Source organism: Denticeps clupeoides, chromosome 1 (assembly GCF_900700375.1).
Source record: "Denticeps clupeoides chromosome 1, fDenClu1.1, whole genome shotgun sequence".
NCBI classification, from domain to species: Eukaryota; Metazoa; Chordata; class Actinopteri; order Clupeiformes; family Denticipitidae; genus Denticeps; species Denticeps clupeoides.
The window spans coordinates 24,769,114-24,791,704 of NC_041707.1; the positions used below are offsets into that span (position 1 = coordinate 24,769,114).

Genomic DNA, 22,591 nt, shown 5'->3' on the forward strand with positions numbered 1-22,591 from the left:
GATTTTTGAGTGTTTGTCCATTACAAGGTTCTTTATTCTGAAACATAGAAAAACGTAATCTGTTTGGGTCTGTTTTACTGTATTCAAGGCTAAAGCACGTTGTTCAAAAATGTCTGGGTAATTCGTCTCTTTAAATAATGACGGAATTATTTGAAATAACTTTTAAGGACAAAGACGGGGCTCTTCCATCTGGATTTTGGTCGGCTGTGGACACATGGATCACTAAGCCTCATGTTGTCAATAAGCGGCTGTGCGGCGCGAAGCAGGATGAGAGCAGGGACGTGGGTGCTGATGAAGTTGTACAAACTGTATCAAGACTAACAAACTGTGACATTCAGGACGATGTAGTCTCTTTTTTGGACACTGACCTCCACGAGCCAGACCAACGCTGGAGCGTTGGATGTAGAACCATTATACCAAAAGTGAACCCTTACGGGACAGATGTGCAGAAAGACATTATAGTGAAAGGTGACTTTTGCGAGAGCAGAACATTTTGGACGGATCCCATCATTATCTTATTGGTTTTCGTGTGCTTCCTTTCCAGATTTTTATAGGCAAAGAGTGACATTTTTGCCTGTAATAGAAAAAGATGAAAAACACATTCTACAAAATAGTAACATATATCAGTTTCAGCTTCAGCCTTTGTCAAATGATGACTGGTGAGTTTTGTTATGAATTGATTTTCAAGGCATTTATCGTGGCGTTTATGGCTTCATGATACAGAAATATTTACGATGAGCTCAGGGCCTTTCGAATATTCTGCATATTCATACACTGTTCTTTTTCGTCCCCCCAGGTTACTCTCACTACATGCACTAAGGCCAGAGGACTGGGAGGCTGATGGAGTGGCTTATCCCAAACTGCCCTGGATGAGCAGGGAGCTCCTGCCAAAGCTGGTTCGCTGGGCCACAGAGAGCAGGAGCAGTGACTTTAAGAGCACTTTGTCCCTCATCTCTGTGGAAAAATACAGCGTTCTCTATCAGCAGCTCAAGGACAAGTACAAAGAAATTGTGAAGGTAGAAATTGTGAAGCGTGAAGTAGTAGTCAATGTGAATTCTTCCTTGCTTGAACGTTCCCTTCTCATGTCATGTTGTCAGAACTGAAAATGTTAGACAAATATTGTTTTGAGTTAAAATAACTACTTTTCCCACATAATTTATTTCCAAGGTTTGGCCAGAAGTAACCGATCCAGAGAAATTTGTCTTTGAAGATGTTGCCATTGCTACATATTTACTGGTATGTTTTGCCATCAAAAGACCTTTTTTCTAAAGACAATTGTAAAGAAAATGGTTTTCACATTTTAATGCTCTGACCTTATCTGTCACGCAACCTGGGTGTGAACACAGCCCTTTCAGCTGCGTCTGGTGCTACCTGATGAATGATGGATGGTTTTATCATTGCTCAGGTCTTGTGGGAAGAAGAACGTACCAAGCATGGGCTGATAGCCAAACAGTCGTTTGTGGACCTGGGCTGTGGAAACGGACTTTTGGTTCACATTTTGAACAATGAGGGGGTAAATTTACTATTATACATTGAAACTGGAAAGTATTCTGCCGTGCATCACGTTTTCCACATTTCCAGCCATATAAATAAGTTAAATTTTTTCCCTCTCAGACTATGAGAAACTAAATTCTCTGGTCTGATGAAAAAAAATTTGAATTCCAGGCGACACATTTGGAGGTGAAGCACGGTGGGGTAGCATCATGCTGTGGGGATGTTTTTCATCAGCAGGAACTGGGAAACTAGTCAGGATATAGGGAAAGATGACATCCTGGATGAAAACCGGCTCCAGAGTTCTCTTGAACTCAGACTGAGGCCCTAAGCACACAGCCAAGATATCTAAGGAATGGCTTCAGGACAACTCTGCGAATGTCCTTGATTGGCCCAGCCAGAACCCAGACTTGAATCCGATTTAACTCTAGAGAGATCTTAAAATGGTTGTGCTCTGACGCTTCAGGGGAATGGGTGTAACTGGCCAAGGATAGATGTGCCAAGCTTGTGGCATCATCACTTGAGGCTGTAATTGCTGCCAAAGGTGCATCGACAAAGTATTGAGCAAAGGCTGTGAATACTTATGTACATGTGATTTGTCAGTTTTTAAAATGTACCTTTTTTCCACATTGTCATTATGGGGTATAGTAGAATTTTGAGGGGAAAAATTCATTTATTCATTTTGGAATAAGGCTCTAACATAACAAATTGTGGAAAAATACTTTCAATACTTTCTGGATGCACTGTATATGACTTGTATAAAGCATATACATAAATCATTGTATATATAAAGAAGTATTAAAAAAAGTTAGCATTGTATGTCTGCATAAGTGACATTCTTTGTGTTCCACATTATCAGATTCACAGTGCAATCTACATGGCCAGCCCTCAGTTATTTATATCTAAGATGCCAGTTAAACATGTTTCAGGGCTTTGGCTCTCTAAATCTTGTTTTGTTTTTCTTTCAGCATCGAGGAAAGGGCATTGACGTCCGAAGACGGAAAATCTGGGACATGTATGGTCCACAAACTCACTTAGAGGTTAGGACATTTTTCTGAAATGGTCAGCCATTATGTAAGGACTATTTGTTTGCCCAAATTCTGAGCTTTCTACCTGGTTCTTTGACTTATGATTCACCATTAAAAAAATATGAGGACTGGTTTTAAAACATTGTTAAAAGTGTGGCACTTGAAGAATTCCAACAAGCGACTACTGCTTAAAGCATGGTTTGCTGATTTAACATTTACAGGCTCAAGATTGAAGGCGGTGTCCTGTGCGTCAACAATGTCAAGTTGAGCTAAAAAGCTGCACTGAAAAGCTATATGCATTATGCATGTGTGTTCTTTAGAACACTGTGCTTCATGTCCCGAGCTGCTCTTTCTCCCTCTCTCCCAGTCTCTTAGCACTTCCTCTGACCAATTCTTTACCCTACCTAAAATTGTGGGCCGTTTATTATTCAGAGTGTTTTCCTGAAGGTTGAAGTGCTAAGGTTGTATGGTGCCAAGACCCACAGGAATCTAAATGCTTTTAGATGAGGCCATCTACAATATACTTCAATAAACAAAACCAGCAATATGTCTGTTTACACTATGGACTGCCAAGCTCATACGTTGGGGTGGCCATCTGGTCTCAAACATGATGGTTGAGAAAAAAAAGAAAAAAAGACCATCACTTGGTGAAATATACATGATTAAATGTCTTGCCCTGGGCTGAAGAATTGTCCAGAAAAATGATTAAGAAAATCATTACATCCTCAGATGTTGATAATGAGATGTACCCCTTTACATGGGGCCCATCTATTTTAGGAGGCAGCAATCACGCCCAGCGATGACTTCCTGTTCCCCCACACTGACTGGCTGATTGGAAACCACTCAGATGAGCTCACACCATGGATCCCTGTCATATCAGCCAGGCAAGTCATCTGTGCAGGCAATTTCACTGCAACTCTGGAGTGCCAGCTGATCTCCCTGAGTGGGATGAGAGTGGAATGTTTTAAACTCTTCCTCTGGAGGGAGCTGTTGAGCTAAGTCTTTGTTATTGTACTTTCAGGTTTTCTTTAGAAGTAAACAAATATGTTTTCAGATGAACTTGATTTTATGTTTAGCTCCTTCAGCAATTATGTACAGTTTGTTGGCACTTGAGGGGACCAGTGTAGATACTTAATAGCAACCCCAAAGTCTCTAATTGACAATGTCTGGATTGTAATTGATTCAGATTTGGGCAATCTAATCCAGAAAGGACAAGAGGAGCTACTGACATTTGCATATATTTATACACAGGCGTAATAATTCCATTATTGTCCATTTTATTGTTGGAAAATTTAGAAAATCAGGAAACATGAAATTAATAATAACTAATAGCTGTGATATATAAAATACAATGTAAAGACATGCATGTTTCATTTTGTTGTGATAATGATTAATAATGATTTCATTATTATTGTAATGTATTTTATTGCATTTTAACTGCATCATAATTGTAATAAAAATGTAATATCTAAATGTAGGCCCAAAGTCTAGCTTTGGGACAAAGGCAAGTAATAACCATTTGAAATTGTTTTAGAAGTTCCTCTTTGTTATTGTTGATAAATTACATTTATATGAATATGCACTCAAAATGCGTCTATTAGTTGCTCCTTCAGGGTTACAAACACCTTAGTTTTAGAATTTGTTACAGAGTGAATGTGCAGTAACTTATCTGCCATGTTTGATTCTGCCTCTCCAGGTCATCCTACTTTTGTCGTTACTTTGTGTTGCCTTGCTGCTTCTTTGACTTCTTTGGAAAGTACCAGCGACGACAGTGTAAGAAGTCTCAGTATAAAGAGTACATTGACTTCATATCTGTGGTCAGCACAGAGTGTGGGTTTAACACGGAAGAGGACTGTCTTCGGATCCCTTCTACTAAACGGGTATGTGACGAGTTTTGGGAAGAAAAATACATCCCACATTCTGGGGCACTGTATACACAGATATGACATTAGAAAGCCATTAGTTTGGTGCCAGGACAGTTCATTTTTTTGCAAAATCTGTATTTTGCAGTGGGGGAAATATTATACTAACTGGATGGGGTTCCTGATCCCCCAGGATTTGAAATCTTTTTTTATGTATTCTGTAGTGATGTTTCATTAATTCAGTCATCCATGCTCTTTGTTCACCAGGACTCTTGGTTAAAGTAGTTTTCTTCACTAACAGTTGTGTAATTCCTGTACTCATCAGGTGTGCCTTATTGGCCAGAGCAGGAGTTACCCTGCCACCGCAGAGCAGACCGCTGAGGAGAGGAGGGCAGGCTACATCAATTCTCGGCAGTACAACTCCTCAGTCCAGAGCAGCTCTGATGGGCCTCACCTTGAGAACAAAGACCCCGGCAGACAAGAGGACACTGAAATCCAGAGCAGCTGGGGTGATTGCTTCCATCCCCGTGAGAGGATTGAGACGGTGCGGAACTGTGCCACGCTGCCCCGGGAGATGGTGGACGCTGTGGTTTTGCACGTAGCAAACACCCTGCTGGGCCTGACAAAGGAGGAGGTCTGGACAGAGCATGAACGTGTCAGAGACACCTGGAATACAGGGGGTAAGCAGAGCTGTGGGGGGTCTGGAAAGAGTGAGAGATGGAGGTAGGGTGCAAGAAAAGTAGGGTGGTAGTAGCCTAGTGGGTAACACACTCGCCTATGAACCAGAAGACCCGGGTTCGAATCCCACTTACTACCATTGTGTCCCTGAGCAAGACACTTAACCCTAAATTGCTCCAGGGAGACTGTCCCTGTAATACTGATTGTAAGTCGCTCTGGATAAGGGCGTCTGATAAATGCTGTAAATGTAAATGTAAATGTAAAATTGACGAGAGAGGAAAATATTTGTTAAATCTCCTTTCCCCTCAGACTAACAGCGTGTAGTTAGTGGTTTGTACATTTGAAATGAATTAAAAAGATACATCGGACACTAGAGATTTGTGTCTGGTCCAACTCCATTGGCATTATCTGTAATAAATAATTTATTAAAGCTAAGTAAGTATTAGCTCAATATTTAATGAATTATTTAGCGAAGACTAACACATTACAGGGCCATTGAAGGATGTTATTGAGTGACCCTGTGGCCTTTCGGCTGCCTCCCCGGAAGTCCAGGGGAGGCGACAGTGGTGGCACCCGCTCACCCGGCTTTGAACATTGGCCTGTTTCATCCTTCACCAGTTACTTCCTGTGTGAGGGGGCGACGCACCCACTCACACACCACATGCCTCACAACACACTTGCACACACTGATGTTCCTGACTAATATATGTTCACACGCTTGATTGACTGAGACATATGAGTGAGAGAGAGAGAGTGCCGGGAATCTACTCTTCTTTGGAAAAGCAGGGTATATAGACGGTGGTGGGAATTGTTCACTGACGCCATGTTTTATGCAAGAGTTGTTTGAGCTGCTCTATTTCAAAAAGTTGTTTAAAAAAAGTGCATCCTCTGTAGCACAGACAGGCAGAGAGCCGTGCAGCCCACCCACATAATGTGGTGCAAGAATAAGGCTCATCAGATTAACAAAGTTTGATTAGCTTGTCTGATTAGCTTGGAGTATGCATAATTACAAATCTTTTCTTCATATTTGAAGATTCATTTGGGGATGCTCAGAGTATGCATTTAGAAATACTGAAAATATAAAATCCAAGTTTAGAACAAAGAGTTCAAACTACAAAAAAATATATATATTTTTGTTAAATATCAAGTGGAAATGTTTTTGTTTCAGCGCTACGTTTTTAGCTCTGCGTTTGTACTCCTACTGAGGGAAGGACCCGCCGCATCTCATACTGTAATCAGGTAGTTCCTAATGGCCCTTTCTGTGGCTCATAAATCCCCATTTGCCATGTTTTCTCTAAAGGCCAGCACTAAATGGGCTATTGATATTGTATTAGGAGAGGACTCCTGGCGTCACAGATTCTGAGACCTGCTCCTTTCGCTTTTAGCACATAGCGTAGCCATCTTTGACCATGCATTAAAAAATTAGTGCCATTGTTATTGCATTAAATGGGAATGTTGCGAAATAGTAACGACTTGCCAAACACCCAGTAACATTGCAAATTATGTTAAAACTATCTCATGCTTATATCGTTTGTTGGGATTCGAATATCTGTTTCTGAAGTTGGATCCTTATCATGTTGGAGATAGTTCAGGTCTTTTGGGGGTCGTAGGTGGGGGCATCCTGCCACTGGGACATAGAAGGCTGATAGTGTACAGCACAGGGAGCTGCTCTGAAGAAGCTGACATGTCTCAAACAGCAGCTAAGGACATTCTATAGCAATCTGGTTTTACTCTTTTAAATTTTTGGGACTGTGTTTCTTTACTCTTTGGAGTAGGTCAGTGGTGGCCTAGTGGGTAACGAAGTGGACTTGTTACTGAAAGGTTGTGGGTTTAAATCCTATTGATGGGGTAACTAGCATTGATGGGGTAAATGCAGAGGACACGTTTCTTTGTGTGAACCGTGTGCTGTGCTGCAGTGTTTGACAAGAAACAAACAACTCAGGTTTACATAACACTTACACAAATATATTTACGTATACACTTAATCAAACTGGCCACCGCTTTTGTTTTGCTATTTGTCACCATGCTTCTGGAGACGTTTTAGACTTTGTGGTGGTGCTGCCACCTCCAAACATTGGTGCTTCAGATATTGCAAGTTGTCATCGAACAGATTGGTGCATCCCTTGATAGTTTACTGGCAAAAGAAAATTGGGCTTTAAGAAGTGATTGTCTGAGATGGTACTTCCAAGGAATTTCGAAAAGAGAAGAATACGAAACATCTCCCCTGTGCCAGAGGGTTCCAGTGTGCCGAGATCCGTGCCAACTTGGTGGTGAAGATGTATTGACTCAGCTGCCTACAGCGAAGGTCAATGTTTGCTCGCCCTCTGGGCCTGGCACAGTTGTGATTGTGGTTTAACACTCACGTGGGGATATCTGTTGAATACAGCCCGTGGACTGCCTCCTTGTTACTATGGTAACAAGACTACAGTCTGAAGATTTAAATCAGCCCTGGCATGCTTTGTTTGGTTTCTATTTATAAAACCCATGGTATTATATTAAACCCAACTGTGATTATGTCGATAGAATATTTTGAACTGACCCTTTGAACTTACCTGTCTTTTAATCTGCCAGCAGCACATATCAGATTTGCAATATTTTTCTCCCTCCTAGGGTTTTATTTAATTTCATATATTTTATATTTTGACTGGTGTGATGTTTGTAATAAAACCTCTGGTCCTGCCCCCTGGTCATTAGCCGGTTGTCTTGCCAGGATCCACAGTGCAGACAGGAAGCTGCGTAGGGCTGAAACAGTGCAGTGAGGCATAAGAAAGTGCAGATCAACACCAGATTAAATAGCACAAGACATAGCTCATCAGAATGAAATGCAGATGGGAGGAAAAAAGCAACAACAAAAACTGGTCTCCTTTTGTGTTGTAAGGCACAGTGTAGAAACCATTTGGGAAACTTCTACATTATTTTTTGGCAGAATCACAAAGATTATTGGCAATCAGCATGCATTTGCTAAGATGTCAGATTCTGCTTCGCTCATTTAAATGTGTTCTGCTCAGTCCAGACTTTGCATTACAAATAGCCAGCGGGGAAATGGCGAGAGAACGATGATGGTGGCTCAGACGTTAAAATGGCCACTGGGAAATCTGGAAGGTTAATGCACTCTGCTGATCACAGTCACCACCGTGTCTGCGGCACTGACGTACGCGCACGCCACAAGGCCAGAGTCATATTTCTCCAGGGCCTGTCGGGGGAATGAGATGTATATGTGTTGTTGATTATTGTTTTTAGAGTATGCAGCATTTCTTAGTCTTGGAAATGCTTGCAGATTATTTCTGTTGGAAAGTGTAATAGAAAGTTCCTTCCCCCACCTCGCTTTCACCCACATTATTTGAAAATAACATGTTTTATAATGTTTCATGGGCTAAATTACATTAAGCTTTTGTTGGCATGTGGGGCAACAGTTTTCTCAATATTCCTTTCTCTCTTTCAGGCAGTCTGTCTCTTAAAGAGGTGGCCGAGCTTCTGGATCAGACTACGCTACTGACATTTAAAAACGAGTGCGGAGGCCTGCAGACCCTTCTGAAAAACAACCACCAGGTGTTCCGAGGTATCTTTCCCCAATGCTGCACCGCCATTTATTTTGTTGCTTTTTATTTATTTTTTACTTTTATGTCATTAAATATGTGCAAATAAAGACATTTTGCTATTTGGTTACAAAAAAAATGAAAATTTCTCTTTCTTACACAGTGGAAGGTGGCAGGGTTTACATACGGGACTGGAGGGTGCAGGTCAGGAGACGGGCAATCAGAGCTGACGCCAAACAGAAGCCACTGCTGATGGGAGCACGGAAGACCCGGCCCTGCTGGTTTTATGCCCACCACCCCCAAGGGTGCCCTCTCCTCACTGAGATGTGTGCATTTGCCCATGGCCCCAGTGACCTACGGCCATCAACACCACCACATAAGAAGCTGCAGAACTGAGAAGGATCACAGTGTGATTCTGAAGTGGAATTGGATATTATTTGTATTTAAAATGCCTTTTACTTTACTTTAAAGAACCTTTTTGATTAAGACTTTGCCTGTAAGTCTGAAGTCTGTATTTTTTATTTGATTAAAGGTATAATTTAAATAAGCAATTTGGCAAAACATGGGCTGCTTTGTTTTCTTCAATAAAGAAATTCTTATAAGATGAGGTTCTTCCCCAGTGTTGTTCACCATGGCTGCACCATGGTAGAAAGGAATTGGGCTGGACCTGCACTGTAAATGTTAGCAGCATGAATAATTTGCAGGCCAGCGTGGGAGGTCTTTTCTGTTGTGGGGTCACTGTACCAGCCCTCCCCTCAAATGTCACTGAGATGGAACACTGCCTCGCCCCCGTCGGGGCCAGATGAATGCTGGTGCTTGCTATGAGTTTTATGGCAAATTTATATGACAGCTCAGTGAAGGTCCTTGTGTTGTGTTGATGCACACCTATTTCTCAGTCAATTTGCACTTAAAGCAGGCTCACTCAACTTGAAAGTTAACTTAAAAAAAAAAAAAACTCCCAACAAGAAATGAGCCACTGATTTAGAAAAAGCTGCATTTATAATTAGATCTAGTTAAATATTAAGCCATTCAATTCATATGATAATCCCTAGACAGTAACATGCCAGGCTAATATTACAGTGATCCTTAGCACAAGTGATTGATGCAGAGCTCAGTATCTTCATTAAACTCCTCTGGGCGTATTTACAATGGAGTGTGAAGGACATCTTTTACGCTGCCCCTGTGCCTTGAGAGCTAGACCACACTTTACTTCAGGACATATATAGTGGCAACTATTGACAAAACTAGCACTTGAAGCCTTGAGGTGCCTGGGGAGAAGGTGTGGGGGTGGTACGTCATTGGCATCTTGGCGGTTCGGAATTTAAGTCCACTTCCTTACCCGCTAGGCCACCACTACCCCAACTTCAACCGGTATGAAAAAAGGTTGAAATGTAACAAACATGCCTGGAAGTGAAATCTTCAAAATTAGATGCCACCAACCCTTTACAACTAATCTTTATAATGGATGCCAATAACTGCGAAGGACACAGTAAAATAATACTTGGCACTATACGTTTACATTTCACTCTGAAGTTGCATTATTCTACCAACAGCTGCTGAAAAGAAAAAACATTTAGTTATTGTCTATCGTCTAGAACTGTCTGAGCTCAGGTTCTTTTGGATCCCCTGACAGAATGTCATTAATCAAGTGCTATGTTAATGAGGCTGTGTGATTAGTAATAGAAAATATGGGAGATTGAAGATGGTGACATTGAAAACTTTCTGATATAAAGCCACTTGTCTTGTTTGTGGATTTGAACAATAAAATGATCTGAAGTCAGCCATGAGGACATCCAACATACAGACATAAAGTGGCTACTGATGGAAACACACTAATGTCAGAAGTCTGTTTTTTAAGAAACAAGTTTCCTACTGCAACAGAACAAAGGAATGAATGAATACCTACAATTGCTATAGGTGTAAAAGGAAATAATCAGAATGAAAGCAGAGAAGAGCATCTGGTCTCCACCACCACCACTGAGCCACTGCAGACACAGGCTCAGGGAACCCAGCCTGCAAGATGACAGGAAGAAGGATGGCCACCCTGGTCTGTATCTGGGTCAGTCAAGGGACTGCAATGGAGAAAGTGAGAACAAGCCTCATCTTGCCTCATGCAGTGAGCTATCAAATGCAACCCCAGGAGGAAGAACTCTAGTCCAACAGTCCCCTGGTGCTGCACACAGTAGATGGTAAATAATACACTGTAACATCTGGTGAGCACGAGCACGCTCATCTCTTATTTAGTGATGGCCTTTAAAAGATGGTGCGATTGTAATCAGTTTTATTCCTAAAAAAATAGAGGAGGCACACTCTACATTTTAAAATTTTAGTTACAAAAGTTTTTTAATAATGTTTTCTTTGAAACAGTTGTTTTTTACTGAGTAACAAGTTCAGGGTGACGTGAGCAGCCGGAGATGCAGCTACTTAGCAGACAGGGTCTTTCTTGCTTTGCTGCGAATTTGAGAAAACAGACTGGAAGGACAGTGTCGACAGTTTTGTCGTGTTATATCAAATCTGATGTTTATAGAATCTCTCTCGCTTGCCATGTCTCTCTATGTAGATGTGTGTGCAGGTTACCATGAAGCGACTTTGAGGTAGATTATCAAATTTGGTCCATTGGTATATACACTATGTACTACTATACATTATATAGAGTGTGTGTTCTTTCTGGGTGTGTTGGTCTCTCTGGGTGTGTTGGTGAACTAAATTAATGAAGTTTTTACAATTAACTACAAAGGAATAGATTTTAATATCCCGATGGTGTGTGTGTGTGTGTGTGTGTCAGATGAGAGAAAACCAGTTTAGTCAGTCTGAGGTCATTCTCCATGTGGGCTGGACATGGTCAACATCCCACTCCGAGCTGCTTAAGGATTTATGGCTTTGTCACTTGCTGGAATTTTTTCCAACTGACAGACACCAGTGATCCAGCTCCTCACGGTGTGTGTGCTTGTGTCTGCCTGAGAGTGTATGTACCTTAAATGACCTGTTGTTGTTCTGACAATGCACCACATTTAGAGAAGCAATATTTCTACTGAAAGCAGCCAATAATAATAATGGCTGTGAGTGTGGTAGTGTATCTATGTTTTAATTCTAAAATCCTGCTCTTACATAATGAAAACATTTGTAAATTGGTAAAAATGTTGTCAAATGCCAGGAGGAACAACTAATCACAGATGAACAACAATATCCAAAAATCATCTCTATAATCATTTGTACATATTTAAGATAATTTGGGGGAAACATACTAGACTAGTTTTTCCTCTAGCCCTATTTCTTTACCCACCAACTTCCCTCACTATTTCTCTCTCTCTCTCTCTCTCTCTCTCACACACACACACACACACACACACACATCCACAAAGTGAAGATGAGAGGAACACCTGCGACACCCTCTCGTTCTCCCTGTGTTCCCGACTCTGACAGCTTTGCCACATCTCTGGTGTGTGCACCGCATGACTCACACTGACTGACTCACAAACAGCTGCCAACATGAGATACGGCCCCTTCCCCCTCCTGCGCCTTTCCCTCCGCTCGCTTCGGCAGCATCATTGTCTGCGTTGTCCTCGTGATCGGTGTTTTCATCCTTCCCCACTGTCGATGCTCACATGACGCGCTGTCACCTGGGAACCGGGGAACCCATTGTGGACCTGTGGCCAGGGAGACACTGATACTGACCCTGCCCAACATCCGTCCACTCTGGGTGGTTTTCAGGCGACTCTCTGCTACAGATGCGTGAGGAGGATTTTCTTTGTCATGTGAGAGCAGCACTGGGGAGACTTCAAAGATTTGCTCCATTTGTTGTGCTCCAGTCACAACTTTCAAAAATGTTGTTTAAAAAAGCTATTTCAATTGCAATTGTCTTGCATTCCATATGCGAACAGGTGAACAGTCTGGAGGAAAGTCTGTCATCCATCTGTATCTTTTTAACGTAGAAGGACTGTTCATTATGTCATTCTGTTGTTCCATATAGTGTCATTTTAAATCTTAAAATGTAAGGTATGATCAATAAAACATGCTTGATAAACACACTTCTCACAGCTTTGTATTGTGAACTGAAAAGAAATCACTGGAAGCTGGAGCAGATGAGAACAAAGGTCCATCTGCTGAAAGTGAACAGTTTATAGAATAAGGAACAAAAACTAGGTGAAACTCAAGGACGTGCCACCTGGAACATCAAAAGAGAACAGAACAGAGACAACAGCACAGAATATATATATACACAGGGTAAACAAGGTGAGAAAATCGAGGTGATCAGAAAAGCTTGAGACAGGGTAAACACCCGGGACCCGGAATCCTGGCTAAGGATGGAGCCATGAAGGATAAGAAAAAAATGTATCATTATTAGTACAAGCTCAACCCCCTGTCTGCAGACTCATAATTAACCTCTCAGAAATGGTAAACAACTGTTGGGTAACACACTCGCCTGTGAACCAGAAGACCCGGGTTCAAACCCCACTTTCTACCATTGTGTCCCTGAGCAAGACACTTAACCTTAAGTTGCTCCAGGGAGACTGTCCCCTGTAAATACTGATTGTAAGTCGCTCTGGAAAAGGGCGTCTGATAAATGCTGTAAATGTAAATGTAAATGTTTTTTTTTTGCATTTTAAAATTCCCAGTCAATTCCCTAACTACTTGTATTTAAAACATAGCACATTGGGAATGTTTGCAAGTGTTACATCAAGTATATTCTCTGGATTATCAGAAGTAAACAGTTGCAAACAAAAAAAGACCGATTGGAGGTTACCTACCATCTGGAGACAAGAAAATCATGACCCGAACAGCCCTTTCTGTTTCATTTTGACAGTTATTTCTCAGTCAGAATGCAGAAACACATGACAGACTGATGACCCCCCTCAGTCAATACATCACACACGTACTGCAGAACCATATTTCCTCCTTCATTTCCCTCTGTTGTATTTGTTTTTTAATGTTTTAAACCAAAATTTTTACCTTTTACCCAAACCAAAAAATCACCATTGGCAAGTCCAGACACACCACACATGTATTACATCAGGGTAATCAATAAAATGAATTGAATAAAAATGAATGAAGACTTGTCTATATCGATGCTTTCTTGGGGGGTCTAAAATAGTCTAAAGAGTTTAAAATAGTCTGATTCCAACCTGTCACATATTTAAATTGAATTTAAACATTTATCTTTTACAATGAACACATGTATTTAAAGCCCTTCTGAAGCGTCTGGTGGAGGAATTGCTCCTAATTGTCCCCCAGGAGTTCCTTTCAGGTGGTGTCCTCCCCAGACGGAGATTTTTAATGGAAGGGTGGTGGTAATGGAAAGCTGTGAGTAAAAATGAACACTAGGAGATGGCTACTGCATTATCCATCTTATTACACTCAGCCAGCATCTGCTACCCTCGGACACTGCCTGCCTTTTCCACTATCTAGATTCCATCCGGTATCTACACTTGTGCTGTGCACACATGTAAAACAAAACCAAAAGTGTGTACATTACATGCATATCAAGACTTTCAGAAAGGACAGGCCATGGATAAAAGGTAATAAAAACTGGTGTTCACAAATGTCTTGGTGTGGTATTTCGATATATTTATACATTCCCACTATAGCCTAAATGCTTTAACATATACAGTAGCTAGGCTTACTACTTGTTCCTTATTTGAAGAAATTGTCATGGTTTTGTCAAATCAATATAGACCACGATTAGTCCCATTCTCATCGTGCCATTTAATGGCATTACATGTAGTGTTGTTTATGATGAAATATATTCATCAACAAACCTTTTTGACACAATGAAGATGAGATGAGATGTAAATGCTGGACAATAACTATTATGAAATATATTTACATTTACATTTTACATTTACATTTAAGGCATTTGGCAGACACCCTTATCCAGAGCGACTTACAATGTGCTTTCAAGTTACCATCGATGAAGTGATAAGTTCTAGTTCATTAGGACCCCCAACTATATAAATCTTGTATGAATATAAATCTTTGAATATAAATCTTTTTAGATTCTGTACACAAGTTCGACAATAAGAAAGTAACAAGTTCATCTAAATATTCTTTAAAGAGGAAGGTCTTGAGCTGCCATTTGAAAATACTCAGTGACTGAGCTGTTCTGACCTCAAGGGGAAGTTCGTTCCACCACCGAGGGGCCAAGACCGAGAAGAGTCTAGATGAATGTCTTCCTTTTACCTTTAGGGGGGAATAAGGCAAGCAGTACTGGAGGAATTATATCATGTAAAGTGAAAGTGAAGTGATTGTCAAGGCACAGCACAGCATAGCACAGTACTGCACAGCACAGCACACGGGATCACAACAAAATGTGTCCTATACTTTACAGGGCAGCTTCCTTAACCGCTATACCACCACTGCCCTGGTAAAATTTTTGATAAAAAAAAATAAGACTGAATATGGTTTATTTTACAAAATAAAAATTATACTAAAATGTCTAATTATACTAAATGTCTAAATATACTAAATGTGTAATAATTTCCAAGACTGTATTATTTTGTGATTTCAGTTTTCTCCCATCCAGTCGCACAGATGATGTCACTTCCACATGACACAATCGCGGCATTAATTATATTTCAGGATACTTCTGATGGGTGAGCAGATGACTGGGAAAAAATTGAGGATGTGATCTTTGGATACATTTTCTTTGAAGTGGAAAATAAACAGAATGTGAGGTCAATAAACATAAAACATAGAACATCTTCCATGTCTGAAATGGATGTAGAGCACCCTTGATAATAAAATTATTATCTATAATGTAACAATAATATAATAATATTATAATCTTGTTTGAATTAAGAAATGGGTTCATCAGTTGACTAAGACTAAACCAAAATATTCATGGATAATTCTGACTAAAATATGACTGAAATGCTGAATTTTAGTGGACTTAGGCAATCAAAAACAACTATAATTGCATGTTAAACCTGATCTGGGGATAATGACAGCAGATGCCCTAGTGCATGATGGGCTTCCCAGATAAGTTCTCTCTTTCATCCACTTCAACACACAGGGAGTCTGACACCCACCCCAAAGACTCCATTACAGACCTGCCCTCCAAATGACCCCTCCCCCATCCCTCTCTATTGCGCTCTCTTACACTCTGACTCTTTCTACACTATTTTCTGTTACAAATATTGTCTTTTGCAGATGTTCCATGTTATTACATGTGATAATAAATTCTTTTGCAGTGGTCTTTAACAGAGAAACAGTCATTGTGAATATTATTCCAGTTTTATTGGCAGTAAATGGGTGTTTGTAGCCTAGTTGGTGACTATGAACCAGAAGACCAGAAGTCACTATTTGAAACTCCACTCATTACCATTGTGTTTCTTAGCAAGACACTTCACCCTGAGTTGCTCCAGATGGACTGTAACTATGATGTCTGAAGAATGCCATAAATGTGAAATGCAAATGTAAAGTTATCTGTATATATATTGGAAAAAAATCCCAAAATATAATTGACTGTAGACTGAGTATTGCAGTGTTTACTTCTGCTGGGCTTACAAACAGACTCATGACACATGGTCTTGTTCTGTCACTGCCAACGGCCATCGAATGATCTCCATTTAGAATAACGGTATATGTTTACGCAGTGTCCTTTTTGACAGTTACCCAGCTATGACTAAGCAACATTAAAGATAAAGGATGGTGGGGGGATGAGCCCAAAGATGACAAAAATCTCCTCTGGCTTGTGCCCAGTATGTGGGCTATTCATGTGTGACTGTGGTGTGCAGGGGGTCAGATGCTAGACAGTGAATAGCATCCCCTCATGTGACACATCCAAATCATTTTTTTTTACCTTTTGTGCCCACATGTTAAAATGTGTATTGATGTTATAATCTGCGACTAATTTTAACTATGAGCCCTTTTTGGACAGAGACCTAAAGTGTCAGAGTGGGCGGTGGTGTCTGAAAATAGTTCCTGCAAGGAAGAGATGAATCAACGCTGCACCTTGTGCTTAATTAAAGATTAACGAGAATTCGGTGGCGTACAGAGGTTTCTAGAAGCCTCACTTACTCTCCTGATTAGACTTATGTAACACTGGTTAATACTGCATGCCTTCTGAAATAGTAATGCCAATGGAAGCTATGGCACAGTGATGCTTTACTGTTGGACATTTTGGAAATTTGTGGCAACACGATGAAGAGCTACCTTTCATTACCTCTGATGGATGATTGTGTATATTTAAAATCTATATTCAGAAATCCCAGAGCAGAAAAGCTGCACCTGAAAGCCCTTTTCAAGTCGGTGTGGTCTCTGACAAAACCTCAAAAAAGCACTCCAAGCTCTATATCTTCTTTCACATTAAATACAGGGACTTGACAATGAGCTGAAAAGAGACACACATTCAGGCTTTTGTGTGTATGGGACATGCAATGTACCCCTAATGCAGCAAGGAGAGAGGATGGAATTCTTCTGTCCACTTCCATGCTTTGAGGAGACGTGAGTCATGATTTGTTGCCCTTACGTAACGCGGACAAAATCCCAGGAGGACTAAATTGATGGCTCTGTGGCAGTCCTGCCTTGATGCACAGCTTAAGTACCCAGACTGTCAGCTACCTCTCTCAGCCTACACCTGTGTCCAGGGTTTCGAAGCTCCTGCTCTGTGGGGAAAATGTCACAGCCAGTTTAATAGCACTAACACTATTTTTATAAAGGCATCATTTTAGATGAAAAAATGCTTTAGGTTGAAACAATGTCACCAGTCACTTGGTACCACTCGGTCTGAATCTCAAATGGTGATGGCTTTGAAACAGAACAGACTTTTTTACTTAAAGGGAAAAGGGGCCATGGTGTCATTAATCAAAGTGACTTCTCTGGTCAATACTGTGGGTATGTTTTATCCTGCCTTTGTGATTTATGAAATTGCTTTTTGCATCCTACAAAAAAAGCAGTTTCATGCTTTTTTCCCCTTTACTCAGCAGTGCCTGCTGTGTGATTACAGTGCAATGTGCAAAATGCCCATCAGGTTTATTTTTATTCCATCTGCTTGCATGATTTTATTCGTCTGATTCAACATTTCATTGCCCCAGACATAGTGACTGTAGCTGTGGCCATTACAGCATGTGTGGGTTTGTGTGTGCATGAATCCACCTGATTTCACCAAGGCTGAGTATACCATCTGCTGAGTATTACATTCCATAGTCCCATTTTTTAGTCTGTCTGGTTGGATAAATGCTACATGAAGAATGAAACCGCACTTGTTCACATGTGATTCAAAGCAGATGACATGCAACAGGGCAAGCAAAAAGTGCTTATACATTTGATATGTAATGTATGTAATACAAATGAACAAATGAAACAGAATTACATCCCCAAAGTTGTGTGATGTTGTCAAACATTTCAGTCTGCATGCAATTTATCCATAATATATTATAATATGTAATTATAAAATTTGCTCTGGTCCTATAGCATACACAGATACGTTCAGGTGATGGACCTTATTATATATATAAATATTGGACCTCATAAATATAAATATTAATGCATTTGCTCCTCTCTACATTTGAGTTGCATCTTCTGAAAGGCAGACTTTTCACCATATAAAAACCCATGATGTGTACATTTTAACACTTAACAGCTGGCTTGACATTGCACCATGGGGTTGCATAACATAACCTATTTCAGTCTCACAAAATTGACCCACTGGAAATATGCAGCAGTGTCAACAATGAGGGTACAGCATCTTGAAAAGGGCCAGTTAAAAACTCTTGGTTTGCTGACAGTTGTGGCAGCTGCGAGCAGACAGAGTGATTATGATGCTGAGGGCTTTTTCCTTGTTTCTGACATATGCCATGCCAAATGCCTTACAGGAAATATATTTACACTGTTGTTATCCTCAGTTCCACATGATTCTATTATAAACCTTTTTTATACTTATTTGATTTATTTTTTTCAAGGATCAAGCTAAAGAGCTTATTGATGTGGACTCTGTGGCACACTTTCCTGCTCTCTGTCCATCTCCTTTGGTCTCTGGATGAAAGAGACTCCCCTATGACCAAAGCAAAGGGTAACTTTGCCATGGCCAAGAACCTCCTGCAGAGAGCCAGGCCAGCTCTTTGTGAGTGTGTGTTCATATTGAAGATACCTTCAGCTCAACATTGATGTGAAGAAGCAGGAAATGGCTGTTGTGGAAAGAGTGCCCATATATAGATATGTTGTGCAATTATGACAACACAGGAATATCTGAGAGAAAACATGCATGTATCTAGGTAGCCTTTCTTTAAAAACCACTAAGATGATAAGAACAGCATCCTTTGTGATAATGTTGTTGATTTTTCTCCCAATATCAGTTTGCTTGAATCCTAAGTCTCACATCAGCTTTGTACAACCCTTAAAACCCCCCAAGAAACAGCAACATAAAGAGGACCATGTTTCATTAACGACATTTTATAAAGTGTGAACCTTCAGATGGATAATTTAAGATTATAAACAACTATGAATAGAAATACATGCCACTCCTGAAATACGTATTGTGTAACTCATTACTCGTTTACTGCGCACAAGTGGGATTAGAGAATGTGATTGCAAAAGTCTAGAAACACTTGCCTTGTTAAACTTTCCCCATGCTCTGCTGCCAAAGTAAGTTCTCTTTTATCTCTCAGAGACCGATATATAGTGAAATGTACATGTTTACCACATTACAATATGATGGTATAAAATAAGTCATAGAAGCAGGGCGAACAACTTAATCACTCCAGAGCTGTGCCTGTCAACCTTCTGTAGTTTCTGTCATAAATTATTTTAATCCAATGGCATTTAAACTAAAGGCGGACAAAGCTCAACCTTACAGTGTTGCCATGGAAACATGACTCATAAGAACTCTTTGCCATTACCTGCACCAGCTGGGAGATGCTTCATGACATCCATTCCCTGCTGATCTGTTTGCCAAACTGTTTAGAGCTCTGTTTCATGCTTGAGTTTTCTGGGTGGTAGTAGCCTAGTGAGTAAAACACTCGCCTATGAACCAGAAGACCCAGGTTCAAATCCCACTTAGTACCATCGTGTCCCTGAGCATAACCATGAGTGTCTCCAGGGGGACTGTCCCTGTAACTACTGAATGTAAGTTGCTTTGGATAAGTGTGTCTGTAAATGCTGTAAATGTAAATTTAAACGTGATTAAGGGGAATGTTTACTGAGTAAGGTACACTTGTACTTGTGTTGTGGTCATCTTTTGCTGAAAGGAAGCACAACGCTGGGACATATTTTAAACCTTTATCCAATTACCAATTGAAATAGAACAGGCGTTTTGAAAAGACTAGAAATTCATAAACATCATGACATAATCTCTTCATGAGACTCAGAGCTGTCATCCAACACTTTTGCCTGAAAAGGTTGGAAACTCTTGTGAGAATCGGAGTCTGTCATATCTCATCGCTCATATCCAACTAGTTGAAACACGTTTGTCAATATCAATGGACGATGAACAGCAGCTTCCTAAAAAGACTTGGTCTTTGTCCTAAAGCTGGCAGTGATAATTCAATGCAAAATGGTGTCACAAGAATCTTAACTAGAAAATTTGGGCATGTTACTATGATTATGTCTTTACTGTATTGGCTACAAAATTCTTCTATTAACATACAAAGCTAATCACGGATTTGTCTCTGGTTTCTTATTAACATACTTCTCACCTACACAAGAATTACACCCACAAGACTCCAGGTTCTTACTGATACAGAGAATCAGAGCTGCCCTGCTTTGGAACAGCCTTCCTGCTAACGTCCAGAATTCAGACACAGACATAAGACGATTGTCTCATTTAGGCTGCCCTACCCCTAACCCATTGTTGTGTAAGATGGGACATTCTGCAGTGGGGGATCTCACAAACACATGGCTAGCATTTCACACCTCTTGCCGTTTGACAAAGTCATGGAGAACAAAGAGGTGATTGCCTCTGGACAAGACAAAAGGAGCAGAAGAATCGTGGTCCTGCAGAATATCCCATCTTACAGTTGCACTTGCATTCCCAGACTTTCTACCATAACCATGCATTCTCAGTGAGTCGCTCTCTGATACTGGTTCCTCACATTGAGCTGCTGCTGAGAAATACTTGAATGAAATCTGCCAGAGGGTCATCACAGCCACCAAGCACCATAAGGGCTGAAGCTAGAGGGATCCTAAAATGAATTATCAGACTAGTTGAAACATACTGTACGATGCGCAGTACTTTCAAACACAGACAGTTTTTTTTTATCTTCAGATCATGTGTGTACCAAAACGTATACAGGGATCGGTTCAGATACTGGATGAACAATGATCCGTTGCACCACTAATTTTTAATGCCGACCTTGCCATAAAAACACGTTGGACTCTTTGTCTTGAACAAATGAGTACCAACCTTGCTCTGACATCTAATGCATGCTCTCTCTAACCTGGAAGGGTAGATTCACTCTTTTTTCCCTCCATGAGTATTTTAGATGAGTGTGTCTTGTGTGCTAAAATTGTTAAAGTGTGGGTGTGTCAACTGCAGGGCCTTTCAAAGCCCACTGAAACATGATGTACAGTATGTAATTTTAGACTTAATAATAAATAAATGTTGTTGTTGTTTGTACTTAAGGGTTACATATAGGGTCAGGTACATGGTGTGTGGTAAGTACATGTTTTTAATTTTTTAATTTGTTTGTTTTTGAAGGCATTTTAAATTTAGAGCACTCTATGATCTGGAAAGGGGCTGTCATACCCTGAGGTTTTTTTCAACCAGTTCAGATTTAAGCAAAATAAAAGAGTTTTAGAGTATCTTCTTGAATCAGAAACTTTATCCATGGACTATGTCCCACATTATAAATGTTATTGACATCTCTGGGGCTCGCAGTTATTGAAAAATGTCATCTGTTTTAACAGTATGCAGTGAATGACTGTGTGCGTGTGTGTAGCTGCCCTGAGGGTATACTGAAGTAAAGTGAATCTCTTCTTGGAATCTTCTGATAACAATCTTTCATAACAATGTCATGGCATGTGTGTGACGGTCAGTGCCGAACTGAAATTGGCACTGAAAAAAATAAAATCAAATCTCACAATAACCATGAGTATGACAAAACAGGAGATTAATTTAAAATTCATTAATTTATCATATTAATGTACATTTACAAGTTGCACAAGTTAAGTAATAGGAATGTCATTCTTGTCTAATACAGACTTCTAGTTGCTCCACTGTCTTAGGTCTTCTATGTCGCATCTTCCTCCTTACGATGCGTCAGATGTTTTCTATGGGTGAAAGATCTGGACTGCAGGCTGGCCATTTCAGCACTCAGACCCTTCTTCTACACAGCCATGATGTAGTAAATGATGGAGTATGTGGTCTGGCATTGTGATTTCCATTACAGTAGCATTCCTGTATACAGTGCCGTCTAAGGGCCTGAAGATCATGAGCATCCAGTATGATTTTCCAGCCTTGACTCTTCTGCTTAGAGATTGTTCCAGATTCTCAGAATCTTTGGATGATATTGTTATGAACTGTAGATGATGATAACTTCAAACTCCTTGCAATTTTTCTCTGATATTGCTCCCCTATTTTTCACTGCAGCATTGGTAGAATTGATGATCCATCTTGTCATTCTGAGAGGCTCTTTAACACCCAATCATGTTGCCAATTGACCCAATAAGTTGGTCAAATTGGTCCTCCAGTTAGCTGTTTCTTATATGTGCATTTAACTTTTCCGGCCTCTTGTTACTACCTGTCCTAACTTTTTTCAAAACGAGCCAATTTTTGGCATGGCATTTCAAAATGTGTCACTTTCAATATTTTATTTGTGATCTATATTCTATTGTGTACTTCCTTTTTTGGAATCGGTTTGTATAATAAAAACAATGTTATTGAATTTATGTAGATTTTATTAGCAAACTAAAACCTCACAAATTGGAAAGTTCAAAACAGGTTCATCCCCCATTATCCCATGAGACCAACCCCCAAAAGACAATTGCTGCTGGTTTTGGTTTTGCGCAGGACAGGGTTCAGCTGGAACCCTGAAAGGGGTTGCTCACACCACTACATGTTTAG

The 22,591-nt window shown here is 40.3% G+C and overlaps 1 protein-coding gene across 1 annotated transcript; it reads left to right on the top strand.

Annotated features, from left to right (window-relative positions):
* Nucleotides 1-52: 52 nt before the first annotated feature.
* On the top strand, nt 53-9,157 carry trmt44 (tRNA methyltransferase 44 homolog). Its single transcript, XM_028982286.1, has 11 exons — nt 53-468; nt 545-659; nt 797-1,016; nt 1,168-1,236; nt 1,406-1,513; nt 2,460-2,531; nt 3,297-3,403; nt 4,216-4,399; nt 4,707-5,061; nt 8,502-8,618; nt 8,759-9,157. The coding sequence occupies exons 1-11, from the start codon at nt 138-140 to the stop codon at nt 8,989-8,991; spliced, it is 1,911 nt and encodes a 636-aa protein (XP_028838119.1). The 5' UTR covers nt 53-137; the 3' UTR covers nt 8,992-9,157.
* The last annotated feature ends 13,434 nt before the right edge of the window (nt 9,158-22,591 follow it).